Source organism: Onychostruthus taczanowskii, unplaced genomic scaffold (genome assembly GCF_017590055.1).
Source record: "Onychostruthus taczanowskii isolate IOZ18803 unplaced genomic scaffold, ASM1759005v1 scaffold33, whole genome shotgun sequence".
NCBI classification, from domain to species: Eukaryota; Metazoa; Chordata; class Aves; order Passeriformes; family Passeridae; genus Onychostruthus; species Onychostruthus taczanowskii.
In genome coordinates, this window is record NW_024500683.1 from 7040238 (window position 1) to 7056896 (window position 16659).

At 38.0% G+C, this 16659-nt stretch overlaps 1 protein-coding gene across 1 annotated transcript in view; it reads right to left on the reverse strand.

Annotated features, from left to right (window-relative positions):
* Positions 1-16659, reverse strand: part of PRIM2 (DNA primase subunit 2) — an 89858-nt gene that overhangs the window by 56909 nt on the left and 16290 nt on the right. The window contains exons 5-6 of the mRNA XM_041410633.1: positions 10534-10629; positions 9567-9704 (exon numbers count right to left, since the gene is read on the reverse strand). Coding sequence (XP_041266567.1) covers positions 9567-9704; positions 10534-10629 — 234 coding nt within the window. The remainder of the gene's footprint in view (positions 1-9566; positions 9705-10533; positions 10630-16659) is intronic.

Genomic DNA, 16659 nt, shown 5'->3' on the forward strand with positions numbered 1-16659 from the left:
TTTAAAACATCCCTGCAGTCCAAACATCCAGGGATACAGCAGTACACCCCTGAGGCAGGTGAGTCAATGGCCACTAGAAGGGAAGGGATGATCCAGCAGGAGCCTGGCAGCAGAGCACAGGCACTGCAGAGGCACCTGATGCTTTCCTGGAGAAAAGTCACTATCCAAGCAGGGACCTGCTTCTTTTCAAGCCAGAGGTGCAAAATGAAGCCACAGCTGGGAAGGGATGGGGCAGGATTCCAATGCTACTACAGCCAAGTTTAACTACTCTAGCTCATATTTGCAGCCTAATTAAATCGTGTTTCTAATATTTCAGGAATATTTTCTGTTGTAAAAATTCTGTTCAAATACACAGCCTCTGAAATATACCCTGTTTTCCTATTATTAGGAAAAAGTTATTCTGAAAAATAACCTTTGTTTACAAGAACTACAAAAAAGTCCACTTCCTCTATAGCACAGGTATGCAAATTAGGAATTAATTGAAGAAGTAATACATTAACAAATAAAATACCCTTTGGGAAACTGCAGTAAAATGGAAAGACATACAATGAGGTCACCCAGAAATTAGCTGCAGCAACACTGACAGTGACAAGCATTTCTAAAAATATTCACTTCATCTATATTCAGAAGTCTGAAAATAAATATTCAGCAAGTTCAAAAAGGATATTGCTACTTTTTTCTTAAAAGAGTTCAAAACACTTGAGTTGTGTAATCAGTAAAATTAGTGGGGCTTTTTAAAATTGGTTTCCAGTAGATTTTTTTTAAACATATCTTGGCAAAGTCATTGCTGAGATAAAACTTGTTCATACTTTACTCTGACATTCACTGCTTTAAGGTGTACTCCAACCTCTAAAAAGATTCTATAAGTTAATCTGCCAAGACCTGAGATGACTACCAGGTGCTCAATTTATTTCAAGTCTGATTTTGATCTACTGACAGTCATTTCCAATTTTTCCTTCTGACTGAAAAAATTATTTAAAATTTAGCCCTTCCCCAAAGGCAGCCAGTCTTTATCATTAGTAGGAATGGCAATGAACTTGTTAATGTCACATGTGCACTGGACATTCCTTGGCTCAGGACATCGTAACACTTAACTAAGGAGACCAGCCATTCTCCATATTTTATTGCAAAATGTGTGGGAAAAAATCATGTAATTGGAGAGGTAGTCATCACAATTTTTAGTGATTCGACCCATTTCTTTTTGCCTGCTCCATAAACTTGCTAAGCCAGAGCACAGTGGATTAAATTAATTCCAGATAGAAACTGCTTCAGCTATCACATAGCCAATGGCTGTGGGTCACAGGCTAAAACAAGAAAATCATCATGAAAAATGCAAATTTACAACACAGTGTCAATGTGAGATACAGACTTTTGTTTACTCACCAACTGCATATGCATTGCAGTTCTTTCTCACTGACTACATGCATCACTCACAAATTACTGTTACCAGCATATTAATAAATGACATTTAATAGTGCCATACTAACTGACAAGTTTTCAGGTTATCACATCTACCACACAACATAGAAATAAAATTGCATCTGCCACTAATATATTCAATTCCAATTTTTTTCTGAAATTTGGGGAACAACTTAGTTAGGCAAACCTTCTACATGCTTCAAATACTGCAAATCTTATTTTGTTAGCTTAACTATCATGAAGTGATAATTGATGTGGATTTCAAGACTGAAGCATTTTCATACAAATAAAACCAGACAGGACTATTAAGAGACCACAGCAATTGTTTATGCTGCAAATTTTGTACTTAACAAGCTCTTATACTCTGTATGAAAGAAGCAAGAAGACAAGAGAAGAAATAGAGAGAAAAAAATACTGATTACAGTCAAATTTCATTTAGCCTCCTAGCATTATTTATAATTACTTTATGCTAGCAATCTATGTGGTCTCTAGAATGAACATGTACTAGAATGAAAATGTACTTCAATTAGTAGAGGAGACAAAACACTAAAGGATGTATTTTAGAAAATATCAATGGGACAATGGCCAAAAAAATGCCACAAAGGAAAGTCCAGTAACAAGTCCACATACAAGCTTCAGTCTTCTCTTGACACACACTCTGTAAATAATTTCCCTGAATATCACTTCTCCCACTCAAAATATCACTATTTTATTCAGTTGACTTGTGCTTTAGATAATGACCTTGTAACACTCAGAAGCCAAGACCAGCTGCTTCTCTGCAAAATTCTCACTGCAAACTTTACCTGAAAGATTCAGAGGACAAAGTCACTGTACTCACGTTTTACCTTACACTGCCTAAGTTATTACCTTACTAACCTTGTATGTGCATATTATAAAAATCATCCATTTAAGTTACAGTGAATTACTTTAAGTTAACACTGGGAACACAACACCTGAAATGAATTTCAAGTGACAAGACCATCATCAATCATACTTTCTCAACATTAATGCCACCACATAAAGCCTTCTGCTCTACTGCTTAAAAACGTAGGTGTTTCAGGAAGAAAATGTTTCACAGGTGGTGCTATGTATACTGATACTTTTCTGAATTAGGAGGTTCTTTGTAACTATAGCATAAGTCAACCAAAATAGCATATTTGTTTAACTAATATTTCATTTTAAAAGACTGATCATTACAAATATTAGTAATGCAACTTATTTTATTCCCATTTCTAACTGTTTAAAATATTACATGCCAAATCAGGAACGGAATCAGGAAAAAATATACAAAATTAGAAAACACCAGTGAGGTCTTCCTTTTGCAGCAAGTCCTCAAAACCCAGCAATTTTATTTGTAGAACATTTTTTCAGATTACAAAAGATGGTATTTCAAAGTTAAAAAATGCTGGTACTAAATTAGGAAGAAAAACGCTCTATCAAGCTTGTATGTATTAATATTAGAATCAATTTCTTATGGTGCCTATTAGTGCTATTTCTAGGTTACATTTTAATTTGCAAACAGTAAGATATGATGCTCTGACAAAGAGTTTTCACAAAATGAACTTTTTTGCAGTAATTTAGAGACCAGCCAAGTTATTACTTCAATTGCTAGGCAAAAAAAAGGGGCAGTATTTAAAAACAAGTATGATAAATCTATGGCTCAGTTATACTAGCATAGATAATTACAAGTCTTTGTAAAATAAACTCTTCAACACACCATAAAAGCACTCACACAGGAGGAATATTTACACATTCTCAAACATCAGCTTACAGCTTTAAAATATATTGTTCAAAAACCACTAAAACTTTAGGACAAAGCATTTTCTGAATTAAGCTAAAACAACAAAGATTCAGTGTATTTGATTCAAACACTACTGGGAGGTAGTCAGAGTCAGGTTTTTCCCATATCTAGAATCCCCACATCTTGAATTTATCAGGGAGCTGTTCCAGAGAAAGAGCTCAGGAAACACAGAAGCTAACGTGGCTGTGTGAGCTGGAACCACAGTGCTGAGCCTCCTTTCCTCCAGAATCCAACCTCAGCAGAACTACAAGCCTCACAACAAGAGTATTAGAACAGCCATGGATAACTCACCCCAAATTAAGGGCCAAATTCCCACTCAGATAAAGACAGGGAGATTGATAAACAATTACCACTGCGAGTCAAACAGACTCAACAAGAGGGAAATAAATGTAATTTACCGTCAATTAGACTCAGGTAGCGAGGAGCAGAGACAAAGCAAGGCCTTTGCTTCCCTCCCTCATCAGCTGCTCCTTCAGCCCAGACTCCCACACCTCCCTGGTCCAGAACAGCTCCTCTCCACAGCTCCTGCCTGCTCACAATCCCCCCTGCTCTGGCATGGGCTTTCTCCCATGGGATGCAGTCCTTCAGGAAAACAACAGTGCTTAAGCATGGTTCTCCACAAGCTGTGCTTCCTTCAGGACACTCCACCTGCTTCCATGTGGGTTCCTCCCTCCATCCTATGTCCACGCGCCGGCTGCTTCTCCCACCCTCTCCCTCTTTTGTCTCAGTTCAGATTTCTCTGGAGCAATCCTCTTTTATGCAGTACTGAGACCAATACAGCTCTGATATAGGTCTGTGATTAGTGTGTGAGCCATGTCATTAAGCTGAATCTTCTGATTTTTTTTTTCATCAAAATTTAAAACTACTTTCTTCAAATATGAGATGCATAATTTTGTATGTTAGTGTAAATGCAGTGAAACCCTCATGAATAAAACATTAAGCAAACTTCTATGAATTTAAATTGCATTACATTATAAAACAATTGTTGAGCTAACATTACAGCTCACATGTTGCAGAAAATGTTTAAGCTTTCTACAGTTTAATCATCACTAATGGCACAAGGAAATTATTTACTATCAAATGGGTCAGAGAATACATAAAGAAGGCCTTTCCAGTATTGATTTCACACATAAAATTACCATCTTCAGTTGTACTTGGAACTGCCAAGAAGGCTTGACTAATATCAACTCCTCTTATTATAAGGCCTCAAGAAACAGCCACAGTTGGGATGTCAAACTTGTTTTTAAATGATGAAAGAACATCTGAATGCTTCATGGGCTTGACTAGTAAGTGATTAAAGTGTAACTGACTGAACTGAATTTCTGCCAGTGTCAACATAAAACTTTTTTAAAAAGTCAGTGCTATGAATTATTTACTGTTCTTTCAAAGCTCAGTGTCAACACATCAATTCACTCTCATTCTATTCCTCCCTTACAACCCCAACCAGAATCACTCTAACATGCAGGATGGTGACATACATCTGCAATGTAGCGAGCAATGTAACAAGGCTAGGCAACCACCCAAATTATTCAATCCTTTGGAGACCTAAGAAGAGCATCTTTAGCACAAGCCCAATTCCCATAAGGTGTACAATTTCAGAACACCTTGGAAAAGACAGAGCAGGCCATCATAATATTGCTCCTGCATAGGTATAACTCCTTCCAAAAACCTCTGCATGTGACTCCTTAGAGCAGCACCAAATCAGCCTCATGAAGCAGCACAAACAACCCAGAGTGGAAAACTATGGTGCTTTAACATTGAAAAACTGTGCCACTAATGACAGCTGCAAGAAACAACATGCCTAGAAAACCATCTCCCCAATATCTGTAACCAGGGTATTTTGTCCACTAGCAGTATACAGCAGACTGCCAAAACCAGAAGTACTGCCCAAAGTCACCGAATCGCAGAATCATTTACGCTACAAAAGACCTGAGATGATCAAGTCTAACCTATGACCAAACACCACCTCATCCAACCTCATCCATGGCACCAAGAGCCATGTTCAGTCTTTCCTTAAACCCCTCCAGGGACAGTGACTCCACAACCTCCCTGGGTAGCCCACTCCAATATCTAATCACCTCTTCAGTGAAGAAATTCCTCCTGCTATCCAACCTGAACCTCCCCGATGCACCTTGAGCCTATGTCTTCTTGTCCTGTGACAAATCACCGGGAAGCAGAGGTCAACCTTGCTACAACCTCATTTCAGGCAGTTGTAGACAAGAATAAAGTTTCCCCTGAGCTTCAATTTCTTCAGGCTAAACAACCCCAGCTCCCTCAGCCATTCCTCATGGGACTTGTGCTGCAGACTCTTCACCAGCTCTGCTGCCCTTCTCTGGGCCCACCTCAATGTCTTCTGTCATGGTTTGACTCAGAAGTAAGGTTTTGGCAAGTTATGGTCAAACCAATCAGTGGCCAAATTTTAGATTAGCACCTAGTGTGGCCACTGGGGATGTGGATACGCCTCTGAGAACACACAGGGGTTAAAAGCAGAGCACTCCCAAAGGGACTTCCTCTTTAGAGTCCGGCAGGTGAGCAGATCAGACCTCTCCCCTGCCCAGCTGAGTCTGGGTGGGGGAGGGGGGAAGGCCTGCGGCCTGAGAAAGAGAAGCCGGAGCCGCTGCAAGATGCAGGAGTGGAGGAGTTCCTAGGATGGTTTAAGCAGCCCCCCCCGAAAAGAAGAATAAGCGGTCAGGAGGAGAAGGGGTGGGCAAGGTGCCCAGCCGCTGCCAGGACAGGCTGTGCTTTTAACCCTTTTAGTGTTGAAACAATAGAAGCTGTAAAAACACTGATCCTCTTCAGCAGGAAACTGAGAAGGGATGGAGGAGGGGAAAGATGAAGAAGGTTTGAGTAAGGGAAAGAATGCCAGCAGATAAAGCACCCGAGATAGAAAAGATGATTGGAGTGGCTTTAGCCGGACGAAAGAAGAGTATTGGATTGAGAATTAATGTATTAGAAGGGATTTGAATGTTAGAGGACTGGGGGGAGGAAGAGGAGTGTTCTGAAAGTATTCTATTGTGGATTGTTGTGTGTATGTAGTTTTCCCCTTCCTTTTTTGTGTCTATGTAGATTAATAAAGTGTTGTCTTTTCCCTCCATTCCCAAGTTAGAGCCTGTTTTGTTCTGTTCCCGGGTCACATCTCACAGTAACCATTTTAGAGAATACACCTTTCATGGGGGGCACTGGCATTGTGCCAGAGTCAATCCATGACATCTTCCTTGAACTGAGGAGCCCAGAACTACACACAGGACCCGAGGTGTGTCCTCAGCAGTGCTGAGTACAAGGGGACAATCCCTGCCCTGGGCCTGCTGGCCACACTATTGCTGATACAAACCAGGATGCCCAAGGCCTTCATGGCCACCTGGGCACACACTGGATCATGTTCAGCCAGTTGACAACCAGCATCTCCAGGTTTTTTCTGCAGGGCAGCTTTTCAGCCATTCTGCCCCCAAACTGTGGCACTGCCTGGGGGTGTTGTGACCCAAGTGTAGGGTCCAGCACCTGGCTTTGTTGAACCTCATACTGTTCACCTCCACCCATCTATCCAGCCTCTCCAGATCCAGATATGCAGAGCCTTCCTACATTCCAGCAGATCACACTCCAACCCAACTTGATGTGATTCATTAATTTACTGAGAGTATACTTGAGTCCCTCATCTAGATCATCAGTGAAGATGTTAAACAGGACTGGGCCCAATACTGAGCCCTGGGGAACACCACTAGTGACCACACACCAATTGGATGTGGCTCCATTCACCCACAGTTGGGACCTGGCCATCCAGGCAATTTTTAAGCCAGTGATGTCAAAATATCTAACAAAAGATATCATTTTTTAACCTAATTTTACAAACCCGTTCTTTAGTAATAGCATAAGCCTAATTAAGATTATCACACCATTACAGTCTCAAATTCTAATACAAGGATTGTCCATTAGAAAGTGCTGCGAACAAAGTGTGAACACCCAGATGCTGCAAAACTACTAAAACATACTCCCAAAAGAACACACAAGTAATGCTTACCAAAGTGGTAATGTTATCAGATATATTCATTAAGAGACAAATTAAGTAACAAAACAGGTGATGATGTTCAAGGCTTTATTACTTCTTAATTAAGTCTGGCCATGATGCACAACTTCTGTGCAAAGTCATGAAGACCACTGCATCACCAGAGTGCCTGAAATGAAACACATTTCTCTTGGCTGATTGCTCTTTTGAAGTGAGCACAAAAAAACACCTATGTCCTAAAAAAGCACAGCTAAACCAGCTGTACTTGCAGAACTTGGGCCTAGATCAAATAGTATTTCAACAACTACTTTCCACAAGCAATACTTGAATTGTGCTATTGTGTCATAACTTCTGCCTCTTCAGTCCAGATATGGCTGAGGAAAATTGTTAAGATTACTCTCTGGATTTGTATATACACAATCCTTTCTTTAGAAGTGTATTCTTACAGTTTCACTGAAATGTAATTGATGTTTATAGCTTTGTTCCAGTGAAAACTACACTAAGTATCCAGCTACCAAGTATCACACTTCAATTAAGTGTCTGGTGTAACAGAGTTAACATTAGACTGACCTCAGTAAAACATGCTGGAACTTCAGCCTTTATTTCCAAAGACACAATAATATCCCTAGCATCACTCAGCTGTGCACTGTGCTGGCTAAAATTAGCTGAAACAGTTTATTAAATACAGTTTCTAAATTAGTAAATTAGTAATCAAAACCCCTCAAGTTCAATTAGGAGCTTTGGAATATGACAGAAATCACTAATCATTTATCCCTTGCCTAGAAAACATGGTGAACTTTAATAAACAAAGCTTATATATTAGAAGACTAATGTGAACCAAGACTAATGTGAAACACCACAATAACTTCAAATACAACAATCCTGTAGAAGATAGTTTTCCTAGGTCATGAGTGTTCAAATTTCTAAACCATGACTACTAAATATCACAAAGAACTACTTTCCTGTAATGCAGTTATTGCCTTTAAGAAAGCAATCCAGGTGAAATGAATAACGTGTAAGATAGTTTGAGAAGAAATCTAAGAACACACACACTAAGTCAGGATCTACTCATTGCAGTTCTTACTGTTTTTCAGACTTCTCAGCTATTCACACAACACACAAATTTCAGACGTTCACGAAGCTTCTCAAAAGTATTTTGAATAGATGCAGATAATGTGCATATTTAGCTACATGTCTGTGGAATACATTATTTTTTAAATCCTGCGCAGGTGTTATCAGCTTCCAGCAAAAACATTATGCATCAACTCAAATACAGGCATGTCTAGTTGCAGTTCTGTTAAAGAGATCTAATGAAAATGTTCACATAAGACTATCATAATTTTCACCTACATTAAATAATTCTACAGACTCCAGTGATATTCAAAATTGGTAAGACTGCATTATGCCAATTTTCTAATTTGATAAAGGAATGCATTTTTGCTTCCCACTGTTTGTTTACTAAATGTTCGTGGTCAACCTTGGCATTAATGTAACGTAACAATACAAGGCTTTGAAAAACATTTTTGAAAAGCAATCCAATCTGTCTTCATGTTATTCAATGCTTCTATGACTAAAATTTTGTGTATTAGACATGATCACCCCCTTTTAAATCCTGTGAAGAGTCTTAGAGATATTGTAAAACAAGCAATTCCTGAACTGATCACTGAATTACTGACAGAAGGACATTCACATACAGTGTTTACCACAGATGTCCTAACTAGATGTGATAACTCAAATGTTCATACAACAAAAACTTTACCTTTGCCTGACATATTCTGGCTTATCCTCATTTGAGTTCATAGAATATTCAGTGTTAAAAGGGACCCACAAAGATCTCCAAGCCCAACTCTTAAGTGGGTGACCTGTACAGAGACTGAACTCATGACCAGGGCATTAATGCTCTCCATGCTCCAACCAAATGAGCTCATCTCAGTCCTTACCAACAGAACACAGAGTAAAAACCCACAACTCTTATACTTGTTCCAACAAAAAACTGTTGCAAAATGTTGTGGGAGAAATTACAGGTATGAGTAGAATAAACAGTTGTGTGCATAGAGCTAACATGTTGAATGAAAGGGCATCATGTTGCCATCTCTGTCAGAAACAATTTCTAAAATCCTCTAGGACAAATTTCTTTAGAATGCACACTATATGCTAAATACCATTTGAAATTAATGGACACTCAGCTCACAATGAACGTTTTTTAGTGCTACCTGTACTTGTAGTAAGGTTTCCGGTATTCTCCAGATGGAAGCATATACATTTTAAACCCAAAAAGGCTATTGTCCAGGAGTGTCACCAAGCAATACCACAAGAATTGTGAAAAGCAGACTTCATGTGACTTACCGCCAGTGCTTTAGACAATTTTGTTCTATAGTTATTCAAAACAATCACATCAATCTCCTTAAATGGCACATAGGCAAAGCCATCTTTAATAAACACTCTTCTGGCTCTAAATAAATCCACAGCATCTGCAAGTCCAACCTGAGAAGGAAGAAAAACCCACACTGTGGAATAGCAAAATAACACAGTAACAATGTTCACAGACCAAAGATTTAAGATAGACCAGTAAAGCTTTAAGTCATTTTCTGTCTTTTAACATTGTCTCCAGACAAAACTCAGTCTGTGAAATTAAATCTTGACTTAGGAATAGCTAATCATTATTTTGGTGGGAAAAATATTGCTTGCTTACAGGAAGTCACGCAACTAGGCAAAATAAGGTACTTCAAAGTTTGTGTCTATGAGTATTGATCCAATTATGTAGCTTTGCATCATATTCTGACTTGATATTTGCAAATGGATTTCTGTTTCTAACATCTGGAAATATTTGATTCACATAAGCCACATACAAAAAGTTTTGCAAGCTGATCTGGAACCCAACCAGCTTCACTCCAAAGAATCAGTGGGCCACATTACAAATTTTTTCCTCCCCCCATGCTCTCTTGCAAAATGAATTTCTGACTAATACAATCAGAACAAACATAATTTCAGCAACAGATGTTTGACAATGTCTCCATCCTGAACAATCTGACAGCCAGGTAAATTAAGTCATTTGTATGGGAAACATTAAAACTTAAGATGATTTTTGTGGCCAAAGTAAGGGATGGCAGAAGAGGACAGAAGAGTTTCAAGCTTCCTTCATTTTCCCAGTCCCTCCATCCACCCTTATAGTCACATCAAGTAGAGGAACTCTCATTAGTTTTTCAGACACTTGGATTTACTGTGACTATTAAGTAAACTTAAAATTAATAACTTTGCATTTAACTGAGACAGAATGAATGCAGATCTGTGGGACTCAGCAATTTTTACTTACCTTATAGAACATTTGTTCTTTTACTTTAGGCAGACTGAAGCCAGGGGTTGACACACTCAGCTCATTAGCCAATTCATTTTTCAGGTCTTCACCAATCTAAAATTAAGATTTGTTTTAAAACTGTTTCAATACTTTAGGATAAGGCTTTTTTATTTTATTAGCATAAGCTAAAATATTACTTAATCTGTAATATCAGTTTAGATGAAAAGAGAAAAAAACAACATATTCAGTAAGTGATCACTAATAATTAATTAAGCAGAAGCCAGGAAAACACTAGTGGTCAATAGCGTTAAGCAACCTTCCCTCTGAAGTAGAAGGGCAGATTTTAAACTACAATAATTTTAAGCATTAACAAGAACTGTAAAACACACTTTTTAGAAGTCAGCATCTCTAAAATAAAATTCATGACAATTTTTGCTTGTCTCTAGATATGCATTAAAACAAAGCAAGATGAATAAATAGCAATTAGTAAGGACTTCATCAGATATTAACAAAAAGAACAGTTTCAGCTTATTTTTAAATACAGATTTAACACAACTATATCTAACTATATATATCTATATTCAGGAATTTAACTTGTCTTTTTCTAAGGAGTGAGAACAATGGTATCTTTACTATCCTCTAAGTGTTAGTGCTTTTGCCATTCTTGAAACAAGTAAAGCAGCAATGCTCTAACTTAACAACTCGAAGTATTTTAAAATCACAATATTCCATTTCCTAATAGAAGAACTTAAATAGTACATATACATAAATACACATCATACAATCATAGAATATGCTGAGTTGGAAGGGACCCATCGGGATCATGAAGTTCACTTCCTGACCCTGCACAGGACACCCCAAGAGTCAAACCATGTGCCCAAGAGCATTGTCCAAACACTTCCTGAGCTCGGTCAGGCTGGTGCTGTGACCACTGCCCTGGGGAGCTGTTCCAGTGCCCAGCCACCCTCTGGGTGAAGAACCTTTTTCTAATACCCAACCTACACCTCCTGTTACAGCTTCAGGCCCTTCCCTTGGGTCCTGTCACTGGTCACCATAGAGAAGAAATCAGTGTCTGCCCCTGCTCTTCCCCTCAGGAGGAAGCTGCAGACCCCAGTTACCTGTCCCCTCAGTCTGATCTGGGCTGAGCAGACCAAGTGACCTCAGCCGCTCCTCACAGCTCCACCTCCAGAGCCTTCACCATCCTCATGGCCCTCCCTCAGACACTCTCTAATAATTTCATATCTTTCTTATATTGTGGCACCCAAACCCACACACATTTGCATAACATGCTTTTGATGAAGTATAATGGGAGTAGTCCCCGACTGAAAGGATTTTAAATGTTAAGGAAGGCAGAATACCTTCTCAAAACATAGAGGGACAGAAGTGTCACCAAGGCATAACACGCTGTGTGACACTGCTCTCCATGAACTGGATGAGTGCTCCAACACCTACAGTGAGCTGATACAAGGCTGCAGTCAAGGTAGTTTTTAGAGACTAGCCAGGAACCCAGCCCAGGCCATCACATGCAATAGATGTGCAGACTCCAAATGCAAGATAAAGTCTATCCTCTCCATGGGAGGGGGATGTGCTTAAGCAATTTTATTCTCTGAATGGAGCAGAATATCTAATTTGTTGACCAACAACAGGCATTTCAACAAAACTTTTTTTCCTTCTCAACTGAAAAACCCAAGAAAACAAAACCAAAAAAACCAACCAACTTCTCTTGGAAGTCATAGGAAGGACCATTTAATTTCAAACTTGGACAAGTAGCTTAGTGAAAAACAGCGATTTGATATATGCATATGAAATAGCCACGGCAGCAATGTTGAGAAGGCTTATGGTTACCCTGTCTGCATCTTGATGCAATCTGTAGTACTCCCCAAGGAAAACCAGCTTTAAAAAATAATAAAGATGCCAGCAAGGCAGAAGAATGTAGCTCTGAAGAGAAAGGAAATACACAACAGCCTTATATTTATGCATGTAAAAATGTAAAGCTCAGCAGCCTGTAAAGAAAGCATTCTTTAACGAAGTAGCTGTATCAAAACCATTATATGTGTTTCTGTAAATGAAACGAGAAAATAGTTTCTATAAAATACTCTCATTCACAATCTTATGCTTGTTAGACTTTGAAAAATTCCTGCTTTTCATGACACATTGAAGCTATATACAAATTTCACACAGTGGTACCAAAACTCCATTAGTCCTTCCAGATGATCCATTTCTTGTCTAAGTAAGTATAAATCTAAGTCATTGCATCAGTCTGAAGCCTGCCTTTCACCCACCAGAGACCTAATTTTTCATTTTAATTCCAAAATAGTGGCTTCCATTTTCAAATGTAACAGTTTTATGCATTCTTAGTAGAAATCCCTTAGGAGAGCCTCTCCACCCTGTCATTCCAAACCCTCACTGACTGTGTAAATACACTGACCAAATAAAAAGAGTACAACACGTTGTATAGCAATGGTGGTTACAATTCCACTATTTCTTCTAGGATATCTTACTAAAAATAACTTCATCAAACAAACTAAGCCAAGGACACAGAAGAGTTTTTTTCCAGAGAGCTATTAAAGGAGTCCAGAAACTGTATTACAGAGAGGCCAGCAATATTGAGGGGAGAACAAGAAGAGGGAAAGGCAAGGATTCCTTCTTTATTTGCTCTTCCAAAACAAATCAGCTTAATTTCATCAACAAAACCATTTTTTCCAGTATTACATTTTATTTCAAGGGGGATTTATTCCAAACTTCACAAGCCATCTACATCCTTCTTTATTAGTAATTTGACCATATCAATTTTGTACAAATACAGTGACAGTCATTTTAGATTTTCTTGCATGTCACCAGCAAATAATTTAACACTGTTGGGGTAAAAGTGATCCTGGTGAACCCTCACAGAAAACAGGCCAATTTGCCATAACTAAAGATTTAGGTTAGACTGTGGACAGTGTGACCAAAAATACAGTTTGATCAGTTTTTGTGTTTATTTTTCAAACACAAATATTATTGCAAACCACTATTTATTATATACATAAATTATATACATAAAGCTGTTAAATAGCTTACTTCTTACAGGCTCAAGTATCTTATAGGTTAGGCAAGCATTCAGCAGCCCCACAAACACTTTGCTCCTTGCCTTTTCACCAAATTCACACTGCCTTCATGTTTTCAGCTAACAGAGAGAAAGAGGAAGAAGAAACAAGGATAATCCTAGCCCGTACCTAAAGCTGGAGAATTACTCCAGAATGCATTCAAAAACAAAACTGGCTTCCCTAAAGACTGAAACATGAAAAATAATGCTCCCATTGGCATTAATGATTTCACCATTTTCACATCAGATTGATTGAAGGTGCAATGCAAAGAAATACACTACCCATAGTCTAAAGTCAGACTCAAGCTTTCAGTTAGGCCATGCCTGTATTGCTGCATCCAGAGCATCATGAAACAAGTATCCCAATTTTTCTTGGTTCACAGAAGCTAGAAAAGCTTCTTTCATACTGTTGTTTTTAGGGTTTTTGATTATTTAAATAAGAGTACTACAATTTGTATATTTGATAATTTCATCCTAAAATAGCACCTGCAAACACACATTCCAGTAATCATTAAAAATTAGATATAATTAAATACAGCTTTTAGGATTCTAACCGAGATTAGAAAGATAAACAGGCTGCTTGACTTCTGACAGAACATGGTGATCTTCACCAGCTAAAATACTGTTGCTTAAAATATTAAAAAAATAAAAAAAATAGAGTCCTTCTGAGGGTCTCACCAGGTCATCATCTGACCTTCCACATGGAACTGATTAAACTCATCTCACAGAAAAGAATTCACTAGTTTTGCCTCGTTCATTTGTAGCCAGTTTAGCAGGCTGCTTATCACTGTGTCAGACTTTACTTTGCACAAACAAGCAAAGAACACCAGGGAAAGGATCTTCCCTTTTCAGCAACACAGGTCAGGTAGCATAGCTTGAAACAATTCAGCAATTCATTGCAAATTCCTGAGACTCAGGAAAAATAAAGACAGAAAAAGAGAGGAAGGGAAAGAAGCATGTACTCAGGACAAGTTCCATTATTTCTTGTTTTCTTGCTTTCTACATGCAGTTTATTCATTGACTTTTAATCACAGGACTGTCCTGGAAACACAAAGACACATAAATTTAGATTAAAATATGAATAATTTAATGTGCAGGGCTTGGTTAAACAAACACAGGCAGTGAGGTAGTCCAAAAACTTCAAAATAAATTTGATATCACTATTCTGTTTTAATGAAGAGATAAAGATGCATGCACACATTATACTGCTATATATGTGCAACACTTAGTTTTATTGTTTCTAAGTCTCCCAGTAAGGAGCAAGAACTCCATGCCCAAAGTTCTTTCCTTTTCCAAGACTCAGCTTCAGGTATTCATGTGCACAGGCCACTGGTGTCCTTAGAAAGTGAACTTCCTAAAATTTGCTTTTAGTTACAAAGCACCTGGTACTCAAGTGGCACAACACCCTTCCCAAAAACAAGTGTTGTGAATCTATATTTTGCTGAATTGCCACTCTAGGCATGAAGCAGAAAAAATAATAATTTCCTAATCAATCTTCTCCATTGCCACACATCACATTACAAACTAAGTGAGCACTAGAATACCAAAGTATTAACTTACATACCATTAAATTTGAGAATATAAAGTGTAATCAGCCAGTTAATGAATTGCTTGATTAGCAAAGGACACCATTCCCAGCTCTCCCACCAATTAAAAGGATGAAGAGCCTTAAAGAAAACATTCCAGAGGCTTGTAAATCTGTCATTCAGAAACCTGATGATTATCAATTTCATTTTGGCCAAGCAGAAATTAAGATGATTTATCTTCCAAAATACTACAACTTTATATCTTCATTGAAGTTCACCTTGCTAGCATACCTAAAAATATAAAGGGCAGCACTTGGAATTATCTGTTCTTATCCATCAATTGAAACATTGTTTGGGCTTTTTTTAGAATCAAGAGTGGGCACAGAAAGAACATTTTATGATTTGCCTCACTATGCAGCTCATTCATGGTTACCACAATGACAGAGAAACTCAGTGACACCGGTTCAGTCTCCTACATTGCTGACAAACATTTCCCAATACCCATTTGAAGGAAAGCTGAACAAAATAATTACTACAGAATTACCTAGAAACACTATCACATACAAGTTAGAGTCACACATGACTGTAGAGCTAACAGAAGACTCTTCTGATAAATACATCAACAAGTTTTCTTTCATTTAAAAATCTGGGTAGTAACATCAGATGCAATTTTAAAGAAACTTGTTTAACAAATGTTTCTTTAGATTCAATCACTGGATTAGCCAGGAAGAGTGTTTCAAAGTTGGCAGATGGTTTTCTGAAGCTAATCCCAAAGAGCAGCTAGTAAATTCTACTTGCAGAGTAATTACATCCTGCAGAAACCATCCTATCAGCTTTTATGCTGCTGTATTAAGGACCAACATAAACATCTCCAAAGCCACTACGTTCACTGCTCAAAAATAAATTCATTTTTCAAACATTATGAACTTTAACCACTACAAAAGAACTTAACACCTTGATTATTAAAAAAAAAAAAAAAAAACTTTTGTTCTTGTACCACATATGGGTATCATGTGGGTATCATTTAAAAATTTCCCAATTTTCTCTTTTCTCATTCCCCAAAAGAATCTCTAAAATATTTATAGAAAAAAGAGAAGACACTTGATGACACTTTTCTGCTTGTCCATACTAAGTTTCTTCCAAGAACCCAAAATTACCAACTGCTAAGAACTGAGTATCTATAAGGATGAGGTTAGGATTTGCTATTTTTCACCTTTTCCAAACCTTTAGATAAATGGCAGTCAAGCATGACCTGCTCAACTACTAAATGCTAGAGCACATAATCACACAAGTAGCGTGGTTCCCCTTTCCACTTATTCTACCTTAAGCTGAAGAGCCTGGTGTTCAAGATCCTATTTTCCACTACATTTTTGGCACAGCTGCCATTTCAATTTTACTTTAGAAATCCAGAGTTATAGCAAAACATCTCCCAGGATTCAGACTGTATTCTAAATGTTGTCTAGCTGCTTTCAGCTAGATTAAGAAGAAGAATGTTTTTATTCATTGTATTTTTAACACCGCTTTTTCTGCAAC